Raw genomic sequence first — 17,200 nt, 5'->3', positions numbered from 1 at the left:
GGTCACCAGATTGGTCTGGCAGGACCTTCCCTTGGTGAAGTCATGCTGGCTGTCTCAGATCACCTGTTTGTTCCTCACATACTTTAACATGCCTTTCAGGAAGATCAATATTCTTGAAAGGGAGAAGATTCTTTCAAACATGAGAAATATCATATTTTGGCAAAACCAACTTATTTTAGTCTCAGAAACTTCAAAACCAATTTTTCCTCTCAATCACTCCAGAAGAATCCAAGGTAAGGCAACGACTGTGCTTACGCAATTTCAGTATGAATAAAACAAGTCTATCAAAATAAGGTATAGGCCCCAACATTTCATATCAGAAGATGTTTCCATGCATTCACAAGGAACATTCAAGCAACCAACACATTCCTTTGATCTGCAGAATTATAGAGGATAAATTTAAGTTGGCAGCCTGAATAACAAACATAGGCAGTCATTCAAATTCATAGATGTAATTGTTATCATTCTGAGTATACTGCCATGGTACAGTCATGCACATTAGTCTTCTTTTTCTTACAGCGCTTCTCCCGATGATCAATCTCACACTTTACTATCTTTTGAAGCGCGAGGTGGGGATGGAGCCTGTGGATGGTTCCCAGCCCTTTCTAATGATTAGTTCCAAATGGTGCTTTAGCTAACATGAGCCAAGCATCAAGGAAGACTGTGATAAAGATCTACACTGTCTAAAGGAAGACATATTTTTTTTTCCCCTCAGATGCTTTATGCGTTCATTTCTCCTATTTCCAGATGTGTAACAAAGATGTAATTTTTACATAGATGCTGAAAACATTCAGAAAGAACTTCACACGTAGTTCACGGCAGGTAAGTCTGACTCTCCAAAGTCCTTGTATCTTTGCCTTTTTGATAAAGACTGATGTTCTACAAGTTCTCCAATTAGAAACCACAAGGAAACTGATAGAGTCCGGGGAATTCTACACCAGCATAAAATTTAAAAGCATCCATGATTTGAAAAACATGTTGGAATGTTAATCTGCACAGCCAGATTTCCAAGCCAGACTTAAGTCAGTCTCTAAAAAGCTTTACTTTATCCTTAAAGCAGTTGAGGCCAATTTACCTACACAAGCCTCAGTGGGAATATGTTTGTTTAAATGAATGAATTAGATGTAATTATGATACTTATACATTGGTTTATACCCTTAAAAATGACTAAAGTTTTCTCCTCCTGCATTGCAGTGGTCATGTGTGGCAGTATATTTGCTATTATAATTTTAGAAATTTTGGCTCATTTTTAAAGTTGAAGACTCACTGTTGGTAAAAGGATCAAACTATGCAGCTCTCATTCATTGCTTCCTTCAAGGTACTAAGCTTGACCTAATGCACAGTTAAGCTAAAGCTGGTTGATCTAATTTAGATTTTTCTCAGCAATGAAAAAATATATGCTAATGTGCACTCAACTTTCCAATGTTACATTTCTGTTCCAGACAATTCTATAATATAATTTCTAAATAGAAATAATCATAACTACTTATTGGAAAAATATATCTATCTGCAACATGCTGGCTGGAACAATGGTAAAATCCTTTTCAAACAAAAATCAAGTTCCAACTGATGTTTTCAGAAGAATCTGTTTGTGTATTTCATTTCAAGATTGTATTAGTAAGGTATCTCTATTAGTTAGATAAAAAACAACAGAACCTTGAGATGATTCCTGTTTAAGTGATGCTGTTAGTAATCAAAGTTCAGTTCTCTTTTTAATTGAATTAGCATATTTTCCAAAGCAGGAGCTTTGGGCTATTAGCTGTTTATAGACACATTGCTTTTTCATGACATTTACCTTGAGACGCAAACTTTTAATATTTCTGCAAGATAAAGAAGGAGTGGAGGGTGAGATATGCAAGAGAATCCTAACTCAGATTTACTTTAAAGAGCAAGGTCACTTCCCATGGAAATTAAATGACCACTTCTGCTACAATAAAATGATGGAAGAGACCACACTTTCCAAGTGATATATAGCATCAGTAGGAATGATGATCTTCAAGAAGCATCATGTTTCTGTGCTTTTCCCAATACTGTGTAGCACTGCCCTCAACATTCTGCATAAAGCATCAAGTTACTAAACTCTTATCATTTAGAAGGTGCCAAGGAGACAGCCACAGAACATCCTCAACTAGTTCAAAAATCTCCCATTATCTCTTTAGAATCCTATACTATCATGCAAGTCTCCTGTAGGCAGAAACACATAAGTGGTAAGAGTGTCTTGCTGAGGCATATAGGGTTTTGTTCACATAACCATTTGCAGGCCAGTCTTACAGTATCTGCAAAAAACCTGGTAGCAATCCAGTTGTGTGTGTGAGCAGGAACTCAGCAAGCTATTGACATGTCTGAGAAAGGTACAAGGAATTCGCTAGCAAATGGCTTTCCAGTGTTGTGGAAATAATTCCTTCCAGATGGATTAGGACTTGCATATCTTTTCACAAGATTGCTCTTCTCCCCCTGCATCCACACTAGGATGTCACTATAAAGATTGATATGCAAAAAGGTAGTGCTGTGCTATATTTTTTTTTATCCTCCTGAGAAACTGAGGGCCATATCTCTACTGTGCGTGATTAGAAATTGGCTCGGCAGGCTTTAGCTGCAAAACAAATAGCTTCTCCAGAAAGCACAAGAGTGCAGACAAGCAAATTGCTGCCACAGACCACAGAAAATCTGTTCATAGCCTAACCATATTTTGGCTTGAGAGTCAGATTTGCAGCTCACAGAGATCACCTGAACACAACCATGGGCAGACCAGACCTGCTTAGGCAACGCAGTGTTTTGCTCTGCCATGTAGCATACACATAGATGGATAAGGGGTAGCTGAGTTTTCCTCTGGACAGACAGGCTTAAGGCACCAAGCTTACAAAATACTATTTTTGATGGAAATCCATATACAGCACACAGATAACTGGCCATCCAGGGTCTAAGAGTAGCATGAGACAAACGATTCAAAGAAAGACTTCTAAAAAAAGAGAGATAGAAGAGACCACCCAAAGATAAAACTTAGTGATAGTATTTTCTAATTGAACTAGAATTACACACCTTTACTCATGGAAAACTTATTCCCTTTCCTAATTTAAAGAATATTGATGCAATCCTGCTGTACCTACAGACATTCCCATTGTGAGTGCACATACCTGATTCTGTTTTTAAGTCTGTTCACTCTTTTAAGGACACCTTGTTGCAGTAAGTTCAGAAAACAATACTGTATTTCAGAACGATCTAAGAAAAGGCAACTATAAATTTACTGATTTTCATTGCAGACCACCTCAATCATTCAACGAGGGGATGTTTTTATTAAGGCAGAACCTTTTCTTCTTGAGGAGAAATAAACATAGATATTTGTTTTGTTTTTCATTGCATTTAAACTGATTAAATGTGCACCCAGTTTTTGATAATTCCAGTAGAGAAACTCAAATAGATTAAATATTCATTTTTTAACCTGTAACAACTAGCTCAATATTTATTACCACTTTGTCAAAAACTATTCAAAAATACAGTGGTCCTTTCCTTTAGCTGGAACTTAAGCCAATAGTCCTTGAACTACACCCTGCATGATCTGTCCCATCCACTAGCCAAGACATTCGGCTCAAGGAATTATAAAATACATTCCTAGTTCTCTACTTAGTTTGATATTTGACCAATTTAGGTGGAAAATATACTGACAAAACAAATTATACATGTGGCAAAAGTCCTACAAACAAAAGTAACGTAACCTTCTAACAATTGTATAAGTCTCTCTCCTGTCCTTGACTTAAACAACCTTTTTAGATTACTTATAGATGGGGGTTGCAGTGACATATTGATTTGTCATTTAACTTACATGATTCATCGACATGAAAATAAATTAGAATCAAATCTTCTAAACTGAAGATTTGATAATCTCACCAATGCATTCCTCAGAGACACAAAGGTATTTGTTGTATCGCATCAACCTCCAGAATTCTGATTATTTTTCCATTCACATAATCACCTTCATTCAAAGGAACAATTGAAAAAGAGAACAAGAATAAACACATCTTTAGTTCCTGTAAACAGTTAGAGAAATACTAGTATGGGACTGTTGGTATGGGAAATGAGCTAAATCCTAAAGTGTTAGTCCACATTCTCCTCCATAGGAATACTACATTTACTCATTTACTACATTGTTCATGGTCTTATGTAAAGCAGACGTAAAGCCCATTCAAATAAAATGTAGTTTTAGGTACATGTGTGCATGAGAACAAAATTTAGTGTTTTATACACAACAGCTTTTTTTCCCCCCGCATACATTCAGTTCAATCTCATTAAACCAGGATAATCATAGCTTCCATTGGAAGAATATGGTTACATCCATACATGAATTAAGTATTCAAAGACTCAAACATTTTAACCTGTTTTTCCTCTGTAGGTGTACTTCTTTCATAGAGGAAAATCAAATCTAGAACAAGGTTTCTGGAAAATGAGGCTGAATTTTAGATGTAGATTCATTATTCATAAGTATTTTTAGGAGAGATTTAAGCTGAAATGTACCTGATTAACCTCTGAGAACTCAGAGAAAAGGAATGATTCAACTTCAAAGTCTTCTCATTCACTTGCCATGAAAACATCATCTCACGCAGAGTATTCATAAATATATATAAATATATGACTTCAAGGCTGGTGGGCAGACTGTTATACATTGCCTATTAAAACGGTGATAACTATTAACACAATTTCTCTGTGTTTATTTTAAAGTCGTAATTAACGGGCTTACTAAAATAAGCCTAAGCAAATGGGGGCTCTGTGCATACTGCACATGCCTTGATGCTTTAAATTTGTTTGTACAGCTGTGAGATTCTCAAATTAACTATCTGTCAGGAAAAGTGAAATACTGCCAGGACAGCTTGGAGATGAAATCCAAGCCTATGGGAGAAAATTACAAAATGGCATCCTGTGACATGAATCACTTTTATGGAATAACTCCTGCTGTAATAAGTCTGTAGTTTCTAGACAGCAGATCATTAGCAGCAGCCCAGGTAGTTTCAGGAACTTACTACAAATGTTCAGCATTTATTAAAATGAATATCAGTCATCTCCTTGCCGTTTCAGACATGTACATGAATTGGTTTACTTATGACAGTAAAAACTCCAAATATTTCTCTAAACACATATGGAATAGTCACATTAGTCTAATGCTGCGCTCCCTAATTAACATTTCTATTTTCATTCAAAATTCAAAGTTTCACCTGCCTAAAGCAAGAGATCAAAAACAACGCCAACATTGTCCAAACCCTCAGGTTTTGAAGCATGCTAGACTAGAAGACTGTCTTTTGGAGACCGCAAACAAATCTAGCACTCAACATCCTTTGTAATCAACTACTGTTAAGTTTTTCATGTTTAGAAACTGAAATGCTTTAAATCATGTACTATTGTATGATTAACTAATCTAACGCCACAGGTTAGATATGTAGTCTCACGACAGATGTATTCAGGATATCTGTTCTGACACCCGACAGTATTTATAATGGCATTAAGCTTAGGTGGGCAATGAGAATAAGGCGTAAATGGCATCAGAAGCTGCCAAACTCTAGTGCGTATTATTCCTCTGGGTAACAGATAGGAAGTACTCTCTGATCTGAGTGATATTTTTAGCTGTAAAGATTCGGTCCTAAAGTGGGGAGATTATGTTTCTGTATATAGAGCTACAAGTACAATTTATTTTAATTTATTTGAAGTTTGAACCTTGTGAAAAGATAGATACCTTGTTGCACAGCCAGCAAGGCATTCATCCCCATGAAGTTATAAGCCACTGAAACACCCTACTGGGTGACCAAGGAACTAACTAGCATAGACCAACCATAAGTGGGTATCCAGGGAAGACTAAGACAACAGCATGCATAACATTTCTCAGCGCATACTCAGGCATTAATCACATTACACAAGGGGACAGCAGATAGGGTTTCAGTGCATTCATTACCTTGTTTAGTGCTTTCCTGAATCCAGGTTAACTTTAAGACTGCATAGCCGCTTCATATAGAACCCCCTATTTTTTGTTTGGCTCCTTAACTTAAATTAGATATCACAGTTCCATATAGAGAACATCTGCCACACCACCATGATTTTGAAGGTTCCATCACATGCACTGCTGATTCTTCCTGCACTAAGAATCCTAACCTGTTTGGTCATTCTACATAAAAGGCTACTCTACTGATCTTCATTGTCTTCCTCTGACTCTACTTTTTGCACTGTGCATCTCTTAATTGGCTTTCCAGTTTCTTAAAGCTATATTCCCAAAGTCATATTACCAGCAGCTTCCTTACTCTTTTGATATTATCTCAAGCATCCAAAGGCATCTCCACACCACACAAACAGGAAGAGTTTATATCAATACCAGCACGTTCCTTCCAGATTTAGTAGACCTGAATTTTGGGAGACACAGCCTTTTTCATTTATGCTTTCTTAATTTATTTCTAAGGCAGAAAGACAGATGCTGACCTAGGGGGTTCCCTAAAGACACAGAATTCAGTTCTCTCTCATGAGAGAAGAAGTCATCAAGTTTCATTAAGAAAGAAATGCAAGACTGACAATGAATAAAAACTTATTGCCAAGAAGTTCAATCAGAGGCAATAGGATTTAACCTCTGGATTCTGTAAAGTACTGCAATATAGACTCCAGAAATAATTGCAAACAACTAACAAGTCAGTGTATGCACTATTAGTTTTCACTTGACTTCTTACATGTATTGCCATCACTGCTGAACTAACCAGACAGCTTCAAAGACCTGAAAAAGCAAATTCATGAACAGCAGCATATATCAAACTGGAATTGAATATATATATATATAAAATCAAAATAGAATGGAATATATCATCTTCCTCTAAGACAAAACTAAACCCAATTATATGGAGCTTTGCCAACTAGGAAGTAGCCCATATATAAGGAAAGCAGACAAAATCTCTAGATTGGTGAGGGATTTAATAGGAAGATTCCCCCCCACCCCCCTAGTATATATATCTACAGCCTTATCCTGTCTCCTCAATCAGTTGCACCTCAGTGCTGCCTGCAAATTGATTCTTCTGGCAGCCACTCATTTACTATTAGTCTGCATTGATCTAAAAATCTCAAATAAATAAATAAAATCTATGGATAAAAATCTTTGTATATATTTTGGCAGAGACTGGTACCTACAGAACTCCCACCTACCAGTGAAGTCTTTTGCTGCAAAGCACCTTGTTGAAAGACTAATATTTCTGTTTTCCTGTTCAGGGTAATGTCAAATGGCTCCAAAGTTCCACATATATTATTAACAGAGTGCATAATAATAATAACAATTCCGAGGAGGATTTTGGAATTCTTACTATGCTAAATTTCATACAGTATAATCTCCTTATATATTTCCTTGGCACCACAAGTCAGATTTTCCAATTTGCAGACGATCCATATTGCTTGAGATTGCTACACAGGGATTTACAGTCTGAAAGGATAAATAGTTCCCTAATAGCCTACAATGACACAAATGCTATTAAAAATTCAAAGAAATGGCAGAGTAATAAGTATGAAATAATATATTTTGGTAAAACTGCAGCAGAGTAGAATGTTTTCCCATTTAATTGCACTGCCTGTTTTAACAGCTTGACAAACAACAACAACCAAAAAATGCCAACACATTTTAGTGATTCCAATATATAGGATTACAAAAGTTCAATTGGCTCCTAATGCAACTTCAGTTCAAAAAAAGCAGGGGGGGGATCAGCTATCTGAAGTAAGAAAGGCCGTATGGTCAGACGAGGAAGTTAATGTAAGAACAAAGATCTGGTTCTTTCCAGAAGCAGAACAACTCCGAAACTTATGGGTAATCACTGAAGCTTTTAGTAGCTTTTATTAATAACACTACCTTTCTACAAATAAGTACAAATAATCACTACCAAGCGATACCTTTTTCTGCCTAGTTAGTTCCTAAGTTCAACCCAACATAACACGTATTTTTTTCCTCAGCTTGGAAGTTACCAAGACACTAACGGGCCACCTCTTAGGTGAAGACAGCCTGGACCACATTATAGGGAGGAATTCAGAAGTCAGCCAGTACTTCCACTAGCTAAATTTGGTTACCAGTTCAAATACAGAATATGAGTTCCATCTGTCTTTTCCTCCATTACAGAAGTAGCATTGCCTCTCTCTTTGATTTACTTCTTGTCTTTTTTCCTCCCAGTTATCTATCCCATCCTTTCTCTTTCTGGCAGTAAAATAAGCAGAAGACAGAAAGACAAAAAAAAAACAGTGCTCCCCTAAACAAACACAAAAGCCTGCAGTAAGTTAAAAACGAAGCCTGCTTTAGAACAAACAATTTCTCCTGCAACAATTATGAGAAAAACAACTTAAAGAAGCTGCACTTGACAATGCTGTCAGTTCTCAGAACTGCTGATACAATTTATGCTGTGTCCTGATTTCTGCTATAGACATGTTGTGAGAACATCAAGAACAGATGGTGCATTTTTTTTTGTTGTTTCCTGCTCTTAGGTTTTTGGTTTTTTTTTCCCCTATTTTTAACTTATTGAGTATCTACCTTTTATTAACCTTCCTTGAAAAGGAAGATTAACCTGAATTCAACCAGATCAAACAGAGAAATAAAAACAGGTTCAGAGCAACTGAATTGATGTAATTGTCAATAATCTCACCTAACCTGTCCCAAAGAGATGCTCACTGCACTCTTTAATTTCTCCCAGTAAGACTGACCTATGGCTGCGATCAAGTGAGAGCTTAATGCTCTTAATCTTTGCTAAGCTCTTCCATATCTTCTGAAGGTTTACGTTTTCCACAATATGTCTGCAACTCTGAATCCCTTCCAGTACACCACAGGATCTTTAAACTCTGGACACCTAACTGCAGAATTGTGTTACTGGACTCTTTGGAGCTGTTTGAAGAGGAAATGGCACCTCCCACTGCTCCTTAATATTCCTCCTTGCAAATACATACAAGGACTGTATTTTCCCTATTAGCTACCATATCCCACTGATAGATCTTGTTTGATATCTTGTGTTCCACAGGTAACAAGTTGTTTTTGAGTATCTTCCTTGTATTATTACTTCATAATTATTGAAGAAACACTCATTTCTCCCAGTTATACATTATCTTTTTCTCTACATGAAGAATTACCGCCATGTTCATTGAAAGAGGCACCATAAACGAAAACTTTTAATTGCAAAATATGACATGTTAGAATAGTTAACAACACTTACTTTGCCAGGTTTGTTTGCCTCAAAGCTGTTTTCTTTAAATTTCTCCTGCAGGGTCTCAGCTAACCGACAAAGCAAGGCACCATTATCCAATCTCTCCATAAAGGTTTCTGCTGTTATTTCTCTACCTGAACAGCAAGCAGAAAGTTAGCATGGCAAACAGTGTGCAGCGGTATAGATGGCACTTGTTTTAAGAAAAAACAAACAAACAAACAGACTAACAAACAAAAAACACTAACAAACAAATGGGCACATTCTAAATGCACTGAAATCAAAAGAAATTTGGACAACAATTCAAAGCATACTTGAATTGAACAACTAGCATTTCTAATCTCACTACTACATCTCCAGTACACATACAGCGAATTTTAAGGTAACATGCTTTCCTTGGGAAGGTTTGTGCTACTTGAAAAATAATTCTAGCCTTTAAGAACTCCTATCTCTTTTTTTTTTTTTTTTTAGGAAATTCCAGTGCTTTCAGCAAACACACAGTGTAGTAGGCAGGTGATTTATACTAGCATACGTGGGTAGTGATAGCATAAATATTGCTAACACTTTCAATGCAGTTTATTTTGTAGCAAACCATACAATGAAGGAAAGGGAAGTGTTCAGTCAGAGACTTGGTTCTGCAAGAGAGTGACTGCAGTACAAAATGTTTCATGCTATATTTCATCACTCCACCCCAGCTTGAGCAGAGCAGGTAGCCAATGGTATCACCACAATCCCAGCGGTCCCATGATATTCAAACTATGTGAGAAAGGCCAGATGAGAGGGGAATCTTTTGCCACCACAAACTGATATCTCAGAATTACGCCATCATTTCCAAATCATTGTATTTATAATTCTTTAAAGCTTTTCACAATAATACTGGAAAACTTGCTTTCACTTTGGACTCAACTGTAGCAAGCCACTGGATTGTTCAGCGTTCTTCTACCATTAAAGCATCAAGAACTCAATAATGCTCTTACTATTAAAATATATATATTTAATGATACTTGCAGACATCATTTGGGAAATGGAGTGCACCAAGCAATTCCTTTTACATAAGCTGTTACACAGCATTCAGAAGCCAATATTGTTAGTAAGAGTAGCTCCTCATTCCAATCTCATCTACTCCTGCTAATCAAAGCTGACTTCTTGTAACAACAGGTAGAAACCTGCTTAATGCTGGTTCATTTTCTTCGCCACAAATCTATAACCAACAACCATCCTCCCAACTAAACCACTTTTATATATATTTAAGTTAGTATAGGAAAATGTGACTTCCATGAGGCATCTGTTTAGATCTGGTTCACAGCACTTCTGCCTAAGAAAAAAACTAGGAAAATCACAAAAAAAGGTTAAATGAATTAAATCTTTTCTATGCCTTTTAATAGAGAAGAGAGGGGCAAACAGTCAAAAATAAAAATGAAAGAGATAATTAAAGATTTCTATTATACTCCTGCAATATATTATGAGTATACTGTCACCTAGTAATCAGTATCACAACACAAAATAGTGTAGCACTGTAGAGTCATATATCTAAAAAAGCTAACAGAAAAATTATTTGTGTAGGCTTTTACCTAAAACTTGTTAGATACTCCACCATTCTTTAGGCAAAATAAAGTGCCAGTCATTTCAGTTTGGACAGTTACAAACCAAAGATTAAGATCCATGTGGCAAATCAGTTTCATATACAACCTTTCCTTTCTTTCCCCCTCCCTTTAATTCTCTCTGCCACACAACCCACTCTATGATTCCCCTATACCTAAATTACTTCTCCAGGCAGAAGAGCAGTAGCAGCTCTACAGACACTCAACACAATGGTAGTTTATATGCAACTGTCATTACTTTAGCTGTGCCTCCAATTCAGCTGAAGTCAGGTCTGAAACTGACAGCCCACAGATTAGAATCATTCTGGCATATTTTTTCCCTAGTTTGCTTTTATAGCAAAGGTTTAGAAGCCATTAGAAATCTAAAACTGGAAAACTACTGAGTCATAGGAAAAGCTTTATTTTTGTTTAATAATAAGACTTTTCAATAAGCTCATTTTTTACTAAACTATGCTTCGGACATTTTCAAACCATAGAAGGTTTTATTTTGTTTTAAGATGCACTTTTGCACAAGGGAAACAAAACTCATGTCACAGACATCCACTCTGTCCTATGTCTTATAGATTTTTAGGTTTATTATTCTACCAGTCAAAAAAAAAAAAAAAAAAAGCCTATTTAAAACTATCTTCTCATTTAATACACATGGAAAGAAATCTTCTGTCTTCTGCTGAGATTTAACAATACATTCACACTATTTTTAATACTGAACTGCATTAGCAGTTTGGTCACTGCATATTGTATGCTAAGCTAAGAGTATTGTAGTTCTGTTCCCTTTTACAAAAGCTGAAAGAATTAGTTTTGAATTGAACATCTGTATCCAATGAAAAATATATTAGGTGTCAGCTTTCAATTCACTGTATTTTATGGCTCCAAGAGGTGGCATTTCTTTGCTAAAACAGACACTGACATATTTAACAGTTGAAATGTATTGATTCAAATGAGAGCAGTGTTCATAGCCTGAGGGAAAAACAGGCTCTGTGTATTTGTAAGGAAAAAACATTAAGCTCCATTAAAAATGGATAACTCCCCCTATAATTACAAGAAAGCAGTCACAATGTTTTTATAGAATGGTAATAACATTAAATACAATAAAAAAAAAACAACACACAGGAGTATGAAGGCCTTCTCAAAACTTGCAATTATTACTTACCCCTTCTTATGCTGCACAGGCCAAATGCCCCTTAAAAAAGACAAACCCTTTTACCAGAAGGGTAAGAAGCCCATACCTAGCTTGTGCATCCAAGTGGTTGAGAATGTGGGCCTCCAGACAACCAGAACCTTTAGTAAAGTGGAGAGGGACTCAAACCTTAAAGCTAGTACCCAAGTCTAGTTGTTCCTCTACTATACCAGTTTGTTCTTTTGCACTAACTTCAGTAACTATAATGCAGAAACAGCCTCAAAACTAGCTGATGAACTACTTTATAGAAGCATATAATTGTTTGATTTGGAAGGAAGCTTTAAAGGTCATCTAGAACAACTCTCCTGAGATGAACAGGGACACCCACAACACAATCAGGTGCTCAGAACCCAGTCCAGTCTGATCTTGCATGTCTCTAGGGCTTCCATCCCCTCACTGGGCAAACTTGTTCCAGTGCTTCACTACCCTTACTGTAATATATATATATATTTACATATATATTTACATATATATATATATACACACATATATATTTACATAAGTGCATGTGTGTGTGTGTATATATATATAAGTATATAATATATATATATGTATATATATATATATATATATTATATATATATAAGTATCAAATCTAAATTTCCACTCTTTTAGTTTGAAACCAAAAGATTAAATGTTTCAATGGTAACATCAAACTAATAGTTTAAAAACAGAAATCTTTTACTCAGATGAAACTCTGGAATATATCAGTGGAAGGATGAGCTTCTACAGTACTGAGCCAGCAATGGAAGTATTCCTTTTGACCATCAACTCCTTTGGCATTTAAACCCAAGGTAACAAAACACAAATACAAATAGGGGAGAAAAGAGGCAACAATTTTATGTAAATTAAAAAAGTGGATCTTTTTGGACAAAAAGGTTGCTGTGTATCATTGAAAAGCAAAGATCAAGAGGAGTAACGTTGATAGAATTGACATTATTATTTAAATGAAATGTACAAACAATCTCAAATACATGCTGATACTAAAGAAAATTATCAAGCCTCTCAGCTGAAAAAGAAGCAGCTCTAGAAATACTCATGGGTACTTATTTACCTGTATTTTCCACTGGCTTTAGCTGAACACATTGCTGTTGAAAATAAAAGGATGGTTACAAGATCTTCTTAGAGAGATGCCTGAACTGAAGCAGGTTTTGCCTTAATGAGGAGTTTAAGAAACACGGTTTTTCTGCCTGAGACGTTCTACCTTTCTTCCTCCAAATTTTACACCTCTTTCAACATCATTTTCCAAGCCAACCTGTAACTGAATGCCTCCTACAGTCCTCTTAAATTCTCTCCTTTTCTCCAAGTCTACTCCACTTTTGCATCTGAACAAGCAATTTGCATACACCTCATGCAATGTGCAACTTTTACTTGTCCTCATCCTCAACATTTTGCAGCCTCCAGCCCCTTACCAATGAGTTTCTGAATTTCTGCTATGAAGAGATCACAGCATTTATATCATGGAGCCCAGTTATGTTGCCATAGTCAACAAACATATTACAGATCTACTCTATGTGGTCCTAGGTGCTAAACAAAGCTGGATGAAATAAGTTTTGGTATTGTGATCATCTGAATCTGGTAAGTGCGCTCAAGAACAAGAAAAAAGATAAAATGAGACAGTATCAGAAGACACAGAAGATGGCAAATGTTATTTGCTGTCAAACAGCCATTTTGCCTCTGCTAGAATATTAGTGTGGCCAAACATTTCTAATCCTTACACGAAATTTGCTCAAGATGGAACGTGTACCTGGAAGAGGATCCTACTATAAATACATATGTTATCTAACCAGTTTAGAAAGCATTAGCAGCAGAAGTGTTGCTGAGTGCTTCATTGGTTCCATACACAGTAAAAAGATTTAGGAGATGACCTTGATTTGCAAGGCAATTGATCGAAATATCTCCTTAACTTTTTCACAATAGTGTTCTCTCAGCCAGCAGGGAGAAGTGAGGCTGAGAGCTGCAACATTCACTGCTTCACTCCTCTCGCCTGCTGCAATGCTGAGATGCCTCACTATGAAAATATGATGCTCTGCAGCATCATACGAGCCACTTCCCTCTGCAACATCTGCAGCATTCCTTAATGCAAAGTACGTTTTCTCTATGGAGAGGAGGAAAAAATAAAACAAAAAAGAACAGAAGAGGGAAAAAAGCACAGAATCATAGAATTGCTCAGGTTGGAAAAAGCCTGAAATATCATTGAGTCCAACTGCAACCTAACCATGCTACCCTAACTCTAACAATCCTGTGCTAAATCATGTCATTGAGCATCGCATGCAACTGTTTGGATATCCTCTTTGGATAACGTGAAATAAGAGTACAAGCAGGTATTTACAACAAGGTAACAGCATGCTATAAATTCATACCAATTTTATCCCACAGCCACATGCTTGTGTGTCCCTCCTCCCGTGAAAGTTAACCCCAATTATAAAGTAATTAAACCAAATTTGAACTCTGAGTGAATATAGAAAGTATGTTAATACATCCGTTCAGTTACACTTCATTTATTTTGACTGAATTTTAACTTAATTCATTTGAATAACAATGTATACACAGGAATTTGAAGCACTTTAACAAATCACTGTAACTTCAGCTCTTCACAACAAGCTGAGAAAATAAGAACTTGCATGTGAGAAGGTGTTGGGGAATGCATTATGCAAATGACCTGTGCATGTTGCTTAATTAAAAGAAGGCCGTGCCCATTTACTTACACAGTGAAGAGTTTGGTGTCCATATGAAAAATCAGATCTTTAATTACAGTTGGCATTTCGGAACCTCCTGCTGGTCGCTACTTTCTTACTAAAAAAGTGACCTCATTCCTAAACTCGTCACTGGAAGAACTCTGTTAGGAGCTGCAAACAAGCTTCTGTTTGTTTTAGTGGGCCTCACTAGAACTTCACTGTTTAAAAGTCTTTAAGCAATATATTCAGTCGTTAACAAAATGGGCTGCTTCTGATTCAAAAAGCAGCCTTTTGGATTGCCTCCTTGTGGCAATTATCACAAAAAGGCAGGGTTTCTGGATTTTCACCTGGCTTTGCTTGGACAATACTTTGAATTTGTTAATTTAAGGTGTCAGTTTCACAACTATAAGTTCAGAACTATTCCAATAATAATATTTGTACTGCCTATCTGAAGATACTGTAGTGTAAGGGCATTCTACTTACACACTGTTTTTCTATGTTCATCATAGCTTAATATTACTTTGCTTTATCTTCAGCAAAAGAAATATAATATTTTAGAACATGAAAAGAAAAGGCACCCTATCATTGTATGATATCAACGACTAAATTCAACTGCAACAATAGCCAAGAAAAAACACTGCCTACTTTCTGACCAAAGCAGATTTCCATAAGAAAAATAATCCCAATTTTAAAAATGCTCTTCCAACTTTGCCTCCAAAAACATCAAGTGAATGTCACCTTGTCTAAAACAGTTTCTCCTCATTGATTAAAAAGAACACCTGCTGATGCGTTTCTCTTCAGATGAGGAGTTTACAAGTTTTATATCACTTAAATCACATATTTCTTGGTAGAATTGCCATCAGCAATTGGTTTCTGCTTCATGCATCAGGAGATACAACCGCAACCAGAAAATCTCCAGGTCCCAGCTGCAACTTCTGGGTCAGATCCCTCAACACGCAAGGTTCTGCAAGTCTTCACATGCATTGCATTGAACAACAATTATCCACAACTAGACTGCTTGGTCAGTGGAAAACTATCTAATGGGTTCATTTATTCAAGGAATTTAATGCACCCAGAGTCTGTGGAAGGTCTCCCAATCAAAAATAGGATGTACCTGATGGCAGGAAGTAGCAACATCCAGCTTAATTATACTAGCACATAAAACCCATTTGAAAGTCAATTTAAATGGCAATTTGGGGAAAAATAAATGTGAGGACAGTACATGTTTAATTACATTACTTCCAGAACTGTCTAGACTAACTATTCATGAGTATTTCTAACTCGTTAGAAGTTGTTCTAGGTGGGATTAGCTGGTTAATCCTAACTATTTTTGAAGCACAACATAGCCTGAAGATTTTCATTCTGGTAGAATTCTCATACTGTCCAGCAATTCTATTTCTCATATCTTACCCAGTAAGTTTGTGAGCCACAGGGCCAAATCCTCTTTCATCGGCAATAAGTTGGCCTCATGTCTGCTGGCAAGCCACTGACTGTATTGGTGCATATCAGAGAGGCCAGGCCCACGTGCTTTTGGGCTCAGAGCAGTGCACATTGCTTATCCACTGGTTGTACCTGTTTTAGTACTTCTTGAAAAAGAAAAAAAGAAACAAACACGTAAATCAACATAGCAAATAAAATTTACAGATCCACTTTTTAACATGGCTATAGACAACAGCTTTAACTATGACTGTGAGAAATCATACATCAGACAAAGAAATGTGGGTGTAATACATGAACGCAGCATCTACGACTGAGGTTTTATTAATGGTTCAATTTAAGTGATTAAATCACGTAGATCAATTTCCACTTCATTTCTACTCACCCAGCTACATGTTATCAACCCATAACCAAGTATTGCACAAAGAACGATTAAAATCCAAAAGAAAACAAGGATTTCACAGAAAACCAGCCAACTCAGAACAGTGCCTGATCCAATATCCATTCAAAATAAATTGAAAGTTTCAGCCATCTTTGGATCAGGCCCAAGAAAAACATGTGAACAACTAAGTTACGCTACTGCACAGACTTGCTAACAAATAGCAAACATAGTTACCAAGTAGAATCCCTGTAATCTGCACCTTTAGAATAATTAAAGCAAAATTCAAGATGTATATGAAGAATAACATACTTTCTTCAGAAAGCAGGACAATAGCCCAGGCTGATTACCCACCACATTTCCTACTTCCATCTTTTATACAAATATCCTCTGCTTCGGTGGCAATGTGTGGAAACATAGGTTTCAGGTAAGGCAATACGTCATGTGTTAAATATTAGTTAAGTGTTCAACTCCTGGTGCAGCCAGAGACGTTAGGCCCACTGGACCTATATTCGCATTCCTGAAGGGATAATTCTCCCCTCTGTGGCACAAGTGTGCTAAAGAAAGAGGTTATGTTTTACTGAAAAGAAAATCAGACCTGAACTCTATTGCTTATAGCAGTGAGCTGGGTTACTTTATTGTACTTAACCACAGTTAGTATGGATCAGTTGGAAAAATAGGTGAAGTGGGGCGGGTGACTTCAGCTTACAAATCACTGCAAACACTGTTTCTTTCTTTCAGTCAGG

General features: G+C 36.5%; 1 protein-coding gene across 9 annotated transcripts in view; it reads right to left on the bottom strand.

Moving 5' to 3' along the window:
* Positions 1 to 17,200, bottom strand: part of GAS2 (growth arrest specific 2) — an 87,292-nt gene that overhangs the window by 51,177 nt on the left and 18,915 nt on the right. For 8 of the 9 annotated variants that reach the window (XM_015863419.2, XM_015863421.2, XM_015863416.2 and 5 more), the window contains 2 exons: positions 16,049 to 16,224; positions 9,195 to 9,319 (listed from right to left, as the gene is read on the bottom strand). In XM_015863419.2, coding sequence (XP_015718905.1) covers positions 9,195 to 9,319; positions 16,049 to 16,190 — 267 coding nt within the window. In that variant the 5' untranslated portion in view covers positions 16,191 to 16,224. The remainder of the gene's footprint in view (positions 1 to 9,194; positions 9,320 to 16,048; positions 16,225 to 17,200) is intronic. The other variant, XM_015863423.2, reaches the window with a different exon arrangement.

The sequence above is a fragment of the Coturnix japonica genome, chromosome 5 (assembly GCF_001577835.2).
Source record: "Coturnix japonica isolate 7356 chromosome 5, Coturnix japonica 2.1, whole genome shotgun sequence".
Classification (NCBI taxonomy): domain Eukaryota; kingdom Metazoa; phylum Chordata; class Aves; order Galliformes; family Phasianidae; genus Coturnix; species Coturnix japonica.
This window is presented reverse-complemented; position numbering and strand designations above follow the sequence as displayed.